Below are 13,958 nucleotides of genomic sequence, written 5' to 3'. Positions count from 1 at the left end.
ACTTCATTCTTTATAAATCTCTCCAACAGTGTAGCATTAGCCGTTAGCCACGGAGGACAGCCTCAAACTCTTTCAGAATCAATGTAATCATCAAAATAAACACTGTACTTACGCGATTAGACATGTTGCATGACGAACACTTTGTAAAGAGGGTTATATTAGCTGTTTGAACTTTTTTTATGTTGTTTAAGGCAAGCGCGAGCTCTTGGGGCATGGAGCACGGGATTTAAAGGGCCACACACCCTGAATCGGCTCATTTCTAATTATGCCCCAAAATAGGCAGTTAAAAAAATGAATTTAAAAAAATCTATGGGGTATTTTGAGCTGAAACTTAAGAGACACATTCAGGGGACACCTTAGACTTATATTACATTTAAAAAAAAAAAAAAAAGTTCTAGGGCACCTTTAAAGTGACAGCAGGCTAATATACCTGCTGCCAAATTATGAGATAATATTAAAAATATCTGTATGGCAGTTTTTTTCCCCAAGGTATCGATGTCAATATTGTGCGAATGAAAATGCTGAGTGGCTAGTAACTTTGGAAAACCACTAGCCACAGTGGCTGGTGAGAAAGCCCTGTATATGTCCTAAAACTGTGAGTATTAGTTTTACCTCTCTTATCTGTCTTCTCTCATTTCTCCTTGCCTAGAGGACAACTTAAGTAAAAACTAGCATAGCTTACCCCCTCTCTCCCCTAATCTATTTTTAGTTTTTGTTTCTTTCAAGTTTGCACTCAGATATGATGCTGAAAGCTATAAAACTTTCACTGCATTAATTTCAAAGGCATTCAGTGTGCTTTTGAACAACTCGATAATAAAACACTCCGTCCATGAGCAGCCTGTCTGAAACTGCATGAGCTAATCGCTGAGCCGGTGACCCCTGCGTGTTTGTGGTCAAAGTTGAGACAGACCAAACAGGCTGTGTTCTTCACTCGAACTCCGAGGCTTGTTTTAGCCTTGGTCAACACTCACTTAAATCATTTCTGTCCATCCATCACGCTGTGCCTCTGACACACACTAATAGCAGGGTGTTTGAAACACAACATCTGCAGGGACGTCTTTTGCCCCCTCTGAAACCCCAGATGCTTTAAATGGGGGGGCCCCCACAGTCCTGCAATTGCTAGAACCAGGATTTTATTTAAAACTATTTATTTTAAATAAACATAATAAATACCTTGGATATCTGTTATAAATGAGAAAAGATTTGTTATGAAAGATTGGAAATCTTATTTCTTTGATTAATCAGATAATTAAAGAGACAGTTCAAAAAATTAAAATTCTGTCATCATTTACTCACCCACATATAAATGTCTTTGAACACAAAGGAAGATATTTGGAAGAATGTCAGTAAGCAAACAGATCTCATCCCCCATTGACTTCCATAGTATTTATTTTTCCTACTATGGTAGTCAATGGGGGATGAGATCTGTTTGGTTACTGACATTCTTTCAAATATCTTCCTTTGCGTTCAGCAGAACAAAGACATTTTCATTTTTGGGTGATCGATCCCTTTAACACATCACCTAATTCTCACTTGCTTTAAACCATGGCCAAATTGAAGTTTTTATAACACATTCTATAAATTGCATGCATAAAGGATTTCAAGATTGAATGAATAACATATAAAAAAAAATTATTGATATGCATCAAGTTTAACTGTGAAGTTTAAGAACTCATTCTGTTCTCCAACATAGACAATTTTACATAAGGGGGAAAAAATCTAAATAATGAAATTTGTCAATTATTTCCATCATTAATTGTCATCGATTGAGTTACTGAGTGCTAAAACATTTTGGCAATGGCAAAGAAGCTTTGTCGGCCATCTCTAGACAGAGAATAAACATGTATGAAAGCACTGAAAACATCAGAGCAATGTCTAACACAACGTCGTGACCGCTACAGACTCAGAAGCACAATTATAGAACGATCCGGCACAAACGAAAACAGAAAACGCACGTTACCCTGAACCCTTTGAGTATGTGTACTGTAGTTTCAGTGAATTTCAACACCAGTGCATAATGTATTATTTACAGCGTACATTGAGGTTTTATCTTAAAGAAAATGAGAATAAAAGCCAGAACAGTAAATGACATCGAAAGGATTTTGAACTGCCAATCTGTGCCCGCCTCAGGGAGAAAAACAAAAAGCAAAGAGAGAGTGGGTGATTTCAGACGAGATCGGCGAGTGAGAGCCCCTCTCTTCCTCCTCCGTTCTCCTCCATCCTTTCTTTTTCTCATCTGTCTTAAACGTTCCTCTGGGATGTTAACTTTTCCCAGGCAGTCCTCTTTGGCTTTAACAATTAATGTGCTGAGGCTCCACAGTGACAGCTGATGCTAAATACTGCACAGTTTTGTTTACGTACAAGCGCATTAATAAAGATGAGACCCTGCTGGTTTTCAGGAGAAGAGACGAAGAAGAAAAAGAAGAGGAGGAGGATAAAATCAGCGTCCTCCTCCATTGCTTCAAGTAGCCCACAACATATTGGGATGTTGAAATCTGCCCCTGCAGCGAATGAATGAAGAGCGTTCAATAGCGTGCATTCATTTTAAAGAGATATTTATGTGTATTTCCCATTGATCATAGTTGATATTACGCAGAAAAGCATTATAATCGGTCATGTATCCAAATGTGTTTTTGCTTACTAGTAAACAAAAGAAGATTTGATGTAAGAGAGTAAACGGGAGTACTTTAACAGGAACATGAGTGTGCGCTTAATGTTAGCTGATATATCAAAGTCAAAGATGTGTCCTTGGTCAAACTCTCGCTGCAGCTACACAAACAAAGCAAACTGATTTGTTTTCTTCCAAATCAAAAGGAGAACACATTTGCACATACAAAAATGGATCTGCTATTGTGTGATGGTTCAATAATTCATAACAATGCTTCATCTAATGTTTCCGTTCTGTTGATTAGCCAGTGTATTTATGACCGCATTGCTAAAGTGTTTTGAAGTGATATTCAAGCACCATCAACTGTTGCATTAATATTTGATATTTTTGCAAATAATCTTTGTCCCTTTTTTAATGTGTCGAGAGACAAAGTGTTGTTTTAGGGATATGATGAATATAAAAACACAGGAGGAATTTGTTTAAATGGAAATTTATGCAGAAACTCTAGACAATACTAGAACTCACACTGTATAAACCTTTGTCAAAACTTTTAAAGGAATATTCCAGGCCAAAAAAAAATTGTGACATAATGATTATGGAAGTGAATGGGGCCGGTCAATACTCACTGTTTCAAAACTATAGCCATCACAAATGAAAAAGTTATTTCCAATTATACATCTTCATTGTCATGACAATAAAATGCCATAAACACTAAAATTCTAAATTGACTTCAAAGATGATAGAATCAAAAAGAAATAATACACGAGTTTTAACACTTACACTGTAAAAAAAGAATTGTTGGTTTAACTTAAAAAAGTAAGTTACCTGGTTGCCTTAAAATTTTTAGTTTTTTTTTTTTTATTAAAAATTTGAGTTAATACAATGAAGGCAATTGGTTTATTCAACAGAAACTCAAAATATTATGTTATCTGAACCACATTGACTTGACAAAAGAAAAAAGGTGTTAAATAATGAAAATTATTTTTACAGTGTATATAAACTACATGCAACTATACTACTACTTTATATTTTGGTTTTTAAATCTTTTTTTAACTAATTTATTTTTATTTAAAGAGCATCTACGTAACCTCGATTTTTTCTTTAAAAAAAAAAACACAAGGGAAGAGTTTTTTTTTTGTAATCAGCAACATCATAAATGCTGTTGATTAAGATTAACTTGTACTGAACCCAGACTATTCCGTTAAGAAACCCTAAATTAATTCCATAAATTCCACATGTTTTTTCTTAGCTGGCCTCTGAATAACATATAGTAGAGTAAGTTACTAAATACAGGGTTCCTACACATTTTCCATTTTTAAAAATTCCATACTTTTCCAGACCTCCTTCAAAATGATTTCTGCCATTGGTAAGCTTTGTGTCCTTTTCTATGTTTTCTCTGCTTCATGTTTGTAGTCCGGGTCCTACAGTCTTTTAGTGATTTTTAAATTAGTGTTTGATTGTTGAAATAAAGTTTTGTATTAAGTATTCACGTCTAGGCCCTTATAGCTTATAGTGCATGTATTTAGCAAAATGGTCCTCTCGAAATTCATTTTTGTAGCTGGATAATGAGTATTTGGACACTGAACGGCTTTTCTGAGATAGGCTAAATGTGACATTTTTACAAGTTGTTTTATTGACGCCCCTCTGCAGTTGAAACACTGATTGATTGATTGATTGATTGATTGATTGATTGATTGATTGATTGATTGATTGATTGATTGATTGATTGATTGATTGCATGTGACATGATACAGATTTCAGTAAGTTGTACTGTATCTTTCAACATACCTTCGGATGTTCATTCATGTTTATTTTGTGCTGTAACTAGTGAAGCGGAAGAGATGGTTGGTTCATGAGCGCTACAGTGATCTGTCACGCCACAAAGCACCAAGAAAGATCGCGACTCACTCCAGTCTATGGTAGCCCATTTTCAATTCTTGTGAGAATCTTGTGACACACACACACTCGCCCCGAAAAAAAAAACTCTAAACGTTTCATATAAATGACGTATTTTGATTCAAAATGGCTCATTTTGCAAAAGAGTGACTAGTTTGCAGGTATGATAAATTAGAAAACTGAATAGAGCCAATAGTCTGGAAACACAAATATTTTTCCATACTGTGATTTCTTTTTCCATACATTTCCAGACCTGGAAATTACTCAAATCAAATTCCATACTTTTCCAAACTGTGTAGGAACCCTGTAAATAATAAATTTGTTTAAGCGTATACACCTTTTCATAAGAAATTATTTACCGAAAGGGACCAACTCTCAAAATAAAAAAAATAAAAAAAAAGCTATTGTCCTAAATAAATCACTGGTTTCATTGTCAGATTGAGGTAACACACGCAGTTTTATTTAGTGCCTTTTTCCGCTATGGTGGGAGGATAATTACTGTCATTTATTAATAATCCCAAGGCCAGTCTTCAGTAATGTGTGCCACATGTGACAGCCTGATCCTACAAGTGTCCCATTTGCCTCTGAGATACACAAGTCTTGGTTTTATCCAAGCCAAAAAAAAAGTGAAAGCGTATGAAAAAAAAAAAGAAGAAGAAGAAAGAGGTCTGCTGATCACTAATAGCGCCCAATTTTCTTGTCTTTAGCAAGAGAGAATCAAATGATGAGAACAGGAATCCAAAGGGCACTTTTTGAGATGTCATGTCCCATTGGCTTCAAGTAAAGTATGCGTATGAGAAAAAGAGCCGGGCTAGCTGGGTTTTAGCTCATTACTTACAGGCACTTTCCTAAGGCCGATGGCGGGTTGCATCTCTGTCCAAACACAAGGAAGCATTTTATCCCTTAGGCTTTGTTTTTCCTCCCCTCTCTTTTGCGTTTAATTTCGACATTAGCTAAGGCAATATAATTTGCCATCCGGTGACCTTGACAGATTGTAGCAGGGATGCAAGCCAGCACCAATGCCTTTGAGGAATGAGTATTAGATGAGTGGAGTAGGTTAGCTCACTAGGCAAAACTTTAACTGAATTCCTCTTCCGGAACTTTCAGGTCCAGCCTGACCAAACAAATCCTGCCATTTATTTGTCCAATTTTACTTTTAGTCAACAATGAATCCTTTGAGAAACAAACAGGTTTTAAAAAAAACATGCTGAAGACAAACATATTTCTAATTAAATCTGTTATCTTTTCACCATCTGCAAGGACAATGGCTTTCTACTCATCTTTGCAAATTGAATTTATTTATGAATTAAGGTAAACAGAAAAAAAAGGCACATTCAGCAGTGGCTACCCCTTACAAAACTTACCATGATTTTACTACAGTAACACTGCACAAGATAAAAAGACCTGTGAGGGAACATAGCCATACGTATTACAGACAAAAGTTATATTTTATATTATTAGCAACTTTTACTGGCCCCACCAGAATGTTTAGCAAATGGTGAGACCTGTCATTGGTAACATTGTTTTTGCAAAAGCAAAAGTAATAGCAAAAAGATGCTAATAAACTAGGATGAATTTCTTTCTGTGGTGTCTGCTCTACATCACCAGAGACTTTTGTGCCTCAGTCTATAAGGCAGTCTCAGGTCAACTGAAACTAGAGGAAGGAACGCAGGAAGGAAGCAAAGAAAAGGGAAAGAGTGAGATAAAGTGGCCTTGCACACTGTAAAATCTCTGTTCTAGTCAATTCCTGAGGGAAGTGAGAAGCCCACAGGTAAGACTCCGGAAAAGGTCGAGGTTGTAGAGCTCCCACTCTCTGCCTTTCTACCAAAAGAGAGGGATACACTTTCTGAGAGCAGAATGGAAGGAAAAAAGGCTTGTGTTCTGGCAAATTATGGAAGCATAAAAAGCCCATGCTGGAAATATTTGACTACGCCAAGATATAAAAGGTAAAAGGACCATCTGTGCCATTTGCATCCCGCTCCCTGGTTGTCTCTGTGGTGCAGTAGAGTAAACCATCTTGCAGCAGATGCCGATGGAACGCAAACATACAAGTTAGTGACGCTGAAAGAGTTTGTGTGTCCAATCAGAATGAGCCTCAGAGATGATAAATATGCATTATAATGTGCTGCAAGTTGCAAGTATAACCATGGCAACTGTCCCAGCCTGTTTTGTCTATGCGATGTTGTTTGTAGTGAGCTTCTTTCCTTCGCTACCATAAAGATGATGCCATAATGAAGCTGTTTTCCAAGAATGCATTAGTAAACTCATCTGAAGCATAGGGACTAGAGGTGTGTGGGGGTGGGGGGGGGGATGATTCACCAATGCATTGCGATTCTCTCTGCGATTATTCTAAATTATTATTTTTAAATTATTTATTAATAAACCTGTTTTTTAAAACTATACACAGGATAAAACATTATGGCTACAGAGAAATGTGGTGAGGGCTCTACAAATACAGCAAGGACATAAACACTGCTGGCAAAAACCTGAGAAGCATCGAGAATCATTTTAGAATCACATACTGACTCACTGAATCAAAATAGAATCAAATCATGACAAACATAAAAATTTCCAAACCTAATGGGTAAGGGTGATTTTTATTTGATGTTTTCGCTTCTGGTTTGACACATTTGGAGTGAATGACTTTCACTGAAAGCATAATTGTTTTTCCAAACGCAGCTGTTAAACATGCTTCATTCAAGCCTAGAGGTTGTTCTCAAATGGTGAGTCACAACCCAAAAATGGATCACAAGTCTGTGTGAAATGTTTGCTGATAGCAGGGGGGAAAAACTATCCCACAGTAAATGCAAATATTAAAATTAAAGTGTTAGTTCACCCAGAAATGAAAAGTATCCCATAATTTACTTAAATTACTAATGTACTTCAGTACACAAGTCGATTCCGGCAGAAGAGTGAACTCTGAACTGGCGCATGACGTATTGATGAATGCGGAAGTGCAGAGGATAGAGCAAAACAAAACACAGGTCATGAATTAGAAGTCTAAATCAAGAATTTTTAAAGAGAAAGGTCGGAGGATTTTGAGTGTGTTGCCCAGACATATTTGTTTGAACCACGAGAGGCGTCTACTCTCACCTAAGCTTACGCTGCTTCTACATCCTACGTCATATGCTGGACTCTCTCGTGAATGTGCAGACGGACATTACCGAAAGCTAGTGATTATAGTCTATAAAGTTATAAATATTGATATTTTTCTTACAAAAACACATAGCTTCACTTCAGAAGCCATGGAGCTGTTAGGATTACTTTTATGATGGATGGATGGTTGTGCTTTTTTGGGCTTCAAAATACTGGTTACTATTCAATCCAGTTATAAAGCTTGGAAGAGCCAGAATATGTTTTAATATAACTCTGATTATATTTGACTGAATGAAGAAAGTCATATACACCAATGGCTTGAGTGTGAGTAAATTATGGGATAATTTCCATTTTTGGGTGAACTATCCCTTTAAACTCACAAAAAATCATGCAAAGTTAAAAATAAGCTTATTTATGGAGCCCCGGACATGACATGCAGGAAAAAAAAATAGTAGGCTAAATCGTGCGCACGATTTACTATTTCATTCCCTCGATTTATAAATCATGCGCATGATTCATAAATCGAGGGAACAAAATAGTAAATCGTGTGCACGACTTAGTAAATCGAGGGAACGAAATAGTAAATTGTGCGCACAATTAAATTTTTTTCTTGCATGTCATGTGCGGGCTCCGTGCTTATTAAATTTTAAAGGGAGGAGAAAATACTTTTTTGCAAATTTATGTGTCACTTAATACTAATACAGTATTGAGCACAGTGTTTGTGTTCCAATACTCATTTATTTAATAATATAATATAATAAAATAATAATATTAAATAAAAAATAATGTAAAATGGCCTATTTTGTTTATGGTAATATTTAATGTATGATTCTAGGGACATTTTTGTTTCTTTTGAGGAATAAACAATTTTAGTACTGTGTTGGGCCACAACTTGACGTCCAATATAAAATCTTTGTCCTGGAGCAAAACCAGCAGAGAACCAATGGCCTAAAATTAATTATCCTAATCTGGTAGCAACTTCACTTGGCGACACAGTATGACTTATTTGTAAAGCATAATTTCTATAAACTGCAAACAAAGCTGTGAAATAGACTTTCTGCAAGAACTGAATGAAGGCGCTCAACAATATATTCTGACATGAAAAAAAAAGTAAAAACACAGACAGTCTCAGAATGGGTATGTGGGTGGAAATTAGTCACAAAAGAGTAAACGCTTAACACAAGAAAACTGAACGATGGGTAAAGTATACAGACAGAGAGAGAAAGAGGGCGGGAGAGAGGATAAGAGAAGCGAGTGAGAGCAAGACGACTTCCAGTAGATCTTAGCTTTGACAGAGAAATAATGAAGTGACATGATGTTGATGCAGAAAGAGGCAAAATGACTCGTTTGATGTTTTTAGGACTGATGAATCTCCTAAGGGCTGAAGAGGAGACATACAGTATATTCCTCTCGCTGAGATTCTGCCTTTCCACTAATTAATCACATCATCCAGCCATAGAGGATTCGATAAGCCTATGAAAAGCTTTAGCTCAGGCATCACTGTCTGAAAGATTGCTTCAAGGTTGCTGGATGCTGTTACATTCAATTCAATTGTTTTAGCTCAGAAGTGACATAACATTAAATCAAGGACAGTAGAGAAAGCCACAGAGATTCTCATTTAGTCAATATCAGCTGCATGTTAGAAAAGCCAGGTGGTAGAACAAAAAACATCTAGCAATGTTTGCAAGGTATTTGAGCTGCCCCGCATTTCGATGGCAGAAAAATCAGACACAAAAAAATAAATAAAAATAAAAATAAAAAAAATAAAAAAAAGAGCAGATTTGATTGGATGGTTATATCCCCATTAAAAAAAGCTAGAATAAGCACAAAGAAATTAAAAATACCACAGGTGTTTCTGCATGCATTTTTAAAAGTTAATCAATTTTACATGACGCCATGGTTAAAAACATCACAATAGTGCATGTTAACATGTGGGCAAAAAAACAGGTAAAAGTGAAGATAAAAGAACAAAGAATGCACCCTATGCAGACTAGGGATGCATGATCCAGTATATCCTTTCAGCATTGACATTGCGAGTCTAAAGCACTCGAGCGCAAGAAGAAGTGAAAGTGAAAGAGAACATAATTTGGAATTTGCGCACTGTTTTCTCTGCACGCAAACACCAAATTCACTTTGCATTCTTTGTGCGCTTGAATGGACACATACATGCAAAATTATGTCAAATTGTCCATCTTGGTGAGTATACTCATAAACACAGTCGGTTATGTCTTAAGTTAATGTAAACAACTGAGAAAGAAAACAGATGTGTATCATTATATTGGATCTGTGCATTAGGGTCTTAAAGTGACAACAGCCTAATGCACCTGCTGCTGTCTGTGTCAATTTTAATCAAACAACAATAGACAAAGAGAAAATCACTTTTGTAGCTTTAACAAAGATTAAAATATTTAATTTATGCAGTGAAGACTATGCTGTTATTTTACATTTGATTATTTAATTTCTGTTCCTGAATACCATAAGACTTGAAAAACAAAGTAATGTTCATTTCAAATTGTATCTTTGTTGATTTGTATTTATCCTTGTAATTTGTTTATTATTTTCTATGCAGATGAAGTCCACAAAGAACTCAAGCCATCTAGTGAAATTGTTTTCATATCGCAATATATATTGCATAAAAACAAATTATCGCAATATGAGTTTTTTCCAATATCGTGCAGCCCTACCACAGACAGCTCCTAAAGTGGTTAACTGGTCTCCTATCCCGGCCTAGCTTGCTAGGTTGGTCTGTTTTGCTGGTTTTAGAAGGATTATGGCTGGCTGACCAACTTAACCAGCTTCAAGCTAAATTATCTAAGACCAGCAAACCACGTCATTTAAGAGCACTAGTCAGCTGTTAAAACTGGAAGATTAGCTGGCTGAACAACTAAACCAGCTTAATCAGGCTGGGAAACTAACTAAATAAGGTAAGACCAACAAACCACATCCTTTAAGAGCACTAGTCAGCTGTTAAGACTGGGAGACCAGCTGGTTGACCAACTAAACCAGCTTAATCAGGCTGCATGGGAAAAAAAAGCTAAATTAGCTAAGACCAGCAAAACCACATAATTTAAGAGCATTTGTCAGCTGGTAAGGCTGAGAGACCAGCTGGCCAACTAGCTAAGCCAACTGACCGACCACCTAGATGACAGAGCACCAGCTTCACTGTAAACCCTAATGCTCAAAATAATTAATTGGTTTAAATAGGACAAACTTAAATCAAACAAATTAGTTCAGTTAAATAAACTTTTATGAGTATTTAGCACTTCCTTTTTCTTTCAAGTTCACAAAACTGATATATTTTAAGTAAACTGTTTCATTGTTTTGAGTTTTATGAACTTATTTCTTTTAATTTAATAGAACTTAAGTTTAACTGAAACTGGGCTGGGACTTCTATATCCCAGCATGCTTTGCCCATGACACTCGAAAGGGAGAGTAAATCCTAAAATTAAGTGTTATATAAAGTTTTTTGTGCAAAATTAATGTTAAGTGGGAGATTTAGTAGTGATTAATGTTTCATTATGCTAATTTAGAAGAGTTTCTGTTAATGTGGGTTTTTGGAGAGTTACCATCACCGTGACAAGTGGTGCATGCGGCTTAGTTTGAGAGCAAGCATGTTAAATGCTTTAAAGGTGATAGAGAGGATTTTTTCGTCGACTGAGAATCCAAAGACTGTTACTGAGTTTTTGAAATGAGCGCATGCATAAGAACAGCCTCCCTCCTTCACAGCTCATTTCAAAGGAACGCCTCCCAAAACTCGTGCACGAGTATTGGAACATGAGTGTTTACCACCGGCATTCGCTGTGTCATGTTAGTGGATTCATTATGTCGGACTCACCGCAGGTAACTCATAATCTGCAGTTGTTACTCCTGTCTCCGGACAAAAACATTGCATGCGGCGCCTGTGGAGTGTGGAAAGTTACTGGAGAGCGCAGCCGCGCACGTCTCTAACAAGGAACGTCACGGCAGTGATTGACAAGCCAGAGGGCCAATCGTTTACGCGATCATCATCATTGGCTGATGTTTTTAAGGCCCTACCTCATGCACAGATGATGTATATTAATATTATTACTTTCAGTGCACCTAATAAATAGTCTTTTATCAGTTAGTAAAGTAATATTGCAAAAATGTATAAAACAAAACATCCTCTTTAGCACCTTTAAATGCTTTTCTGCACTCATTCAGCAAGTGCTATACCATGCTATAGTTAACATGTTAGCAAATTAGCAAGTCAGCATTATCTGAATTGGCTTGTTATATTATATTACATTGAAGTTATATGAAAATTTTAAGTTAAATGTATGAATTAGTGTACTCAAACATTTAAAATTAAGAATTAAAATGTATGAGTACAAAACAAAAATCTGCCAGTTCTGCTTAAATTTTGAATTTCTTGACTTAAAAATTGAGGCAACTGAGTGCCTCAAATTTTTTGAGCTTTGCCAACTTATTTGGGCTTACAATGTAGGCTGGGAGACCAGCTAAACCACATCAAGCCATCTTAAGACCTGCAAATCTGCATCTGATGGGGTTTAGCAGAGTAATGACCTTGTTTATTTATATCAGACCACCTCAGGAGAAGTCCATAGTTTAGAGTCCGTTAATGTTTTAAGCACATCTTCACCACAACAGGCAAATGACTTGACACAAGACACCCTCCTGCATTCTAAATCCCGTGACGCTGCCTCGTAGCAACGTCGTCTTCCAGTCGCTACCAGCGTGACGCTCATCATCACTCACATGAGTCAGAGAATGCCATAAGCTAATGGAATAAATCAAGGATGAAATATCAATCAAATTACAAACTAATAGTTCCCTTAATGTCTTTGTTGGAGTACAGATGGCCCCTTCAGCCAGCCAAGCACACCACAGCAAGTCATCATAATAATCAGCGCACTAATAATACCACTCCATTAATCACACATATGCACTCAAAGTGCGTCGCTGCAAACAACGGGTGCTCTGCTGCAGGAACATCACAAAGTTGAAGTGCGGTAACACTCACTCATTAGACTGTTAATTAACTCTTCTCTAGAATTTATGCTTATTGTTTAAAGAAACTACATCCATCCACATCTTTGAGCACTGCTGTTCCCTTGTCTTCTTTACAGTTACCGGGAAAATAAATAAATAAATAAGGGCAACATGCTGATACTTACATTTAGCTGGGAGGTCGTAGCCGCAGGTGATCTTGGCTTTTCCAGTGTCACAGCCATTTAACGAGTGGCACTCTTCAAACAGGAGATGACCCGCGGCTCTGTGTATGCAGCCATCCACTGAAAGAGAGAAACACAACAGCAGTGTGAGAACTAGGGGTAAGATAATATCGATGCATGTGAATATCATGATATCATGTTTGTCAATACTGTATTGATATTTATCAATTTGTTTGCATCCAAGATTTGTTCAGTTTAAACCCCGATCGCTAGATGGAAGTGTTGTTATCTCTAAACATGAACAGACACAAGCACAAGGGTGAACCACTAGAATTAGCATTAGCAAACCAAGCTCACTAGTTACTACCCATGGAAGACCAAATAATGATACCAGTTCCTGTCACTGTGCACAGAGGTGAAGTGTGGACTCATTTTGGCTTCCACTATAAAGAAAGCACTAAGGAGATCGACAAGAGTCATGTTGCTTGCAAAATAAACCATGCCAAAATCCAATACTCAGGAAACACATTGAATCTAAAGAACTGAAATAACATCCTGACATCATCCACACTGCTGAGAATGACGTTTAGTTGAATACTGAAGAATTTTTACTTTACTCAGACCGATAACTGATGTTGTTGTATGTTACAGGCAGGGCTTGACTTTAAAGGTGCCCTAGATTCAAAAATTGAATTTACCTCAGCATAGTTAAATAACAAGAGTTCAGTACATGGAAGAGACATACAGTGAGTCTCAAACTCCATTGTTTCCTCCTTCTTATATAAATCTCATTTGTTTAAACGACCTCCGAAAAACAGGCGAATCTCTACATAACACCGACTGTTACGTAACAGTCAGGGTGTACGCCCCCAATATTTGCATATGCCAGCCCATTCGACGCATTAGACAATGGCAGTGTCTGGATCTGTGCACAGATGAAGCATCAAACTAGGTAAGCAAGCAAGAACAACAGCGAAAAATGGCAGATGGAGCAATAATAACTGACATAATCCATGATAGCATGATATTTTTACTGATATTTGTAAATTGTCTTTCTAAATGTTTCGTTAGCATGTTGCTAATGTACTGTTAAATGTGGTTAAAGTTACCATCGTTTCTTACTGTATTCAAGGAGACAAGAGCCGTCGCTATTTTCATTTTTAAACACTTGCAGTCTGTATAATGCATAAACACAACTTCATTCT

General features: G+C 36.8%; 1 protein-coding gene across 16 annotated transcripts in view; it reads right to left on the bottom strand.

Annotated features, from left to right (window-relative positions):
• macrod2 (mono-ADP ribosylhydrolase 2) overlaps window positions 1–13,958 on the bottom strand; it is a 634,638-nt gene that overhangs the window by 408,213 nt on the left and 212,467 nt on the right. For all 16 annotated transcript variants that reach the window (XM_048205395.1, XM_048205400.1, XM_048205403.1 and 13 more), the window contains exon 5: window positions 12,757–12,873. In XM_048205395.1, the coding sequence (XP_048061352.1) occupies window positions 12,757–12,873 (117 nt within the window). The remainder of the gene's footprint in view (window positions 1–12,756; window positions 12,874–13,958) is intronic.

The sequence above is a fragment of the Megalobrama amblycephala genome, linkage group LG10 (assembly GCF_018812025.1).
Source record: "Megalobrama amblycephala isolate DHTTF-2021 linkage group LG10, ASM1881202v1, whole genome shotgun sequence".
NCBI lineage: Eukaryota > Metazoa > Chordata > Actinopteri > Cypriniformes > Xenocyprididae > Megalobrama > Megalobrama amblycephala.
The sequence above is the reverse complement of the archived record's forward strand: the minus strand, read 5'-3'. Positions and strand labels throughout refer to the sequence as shown.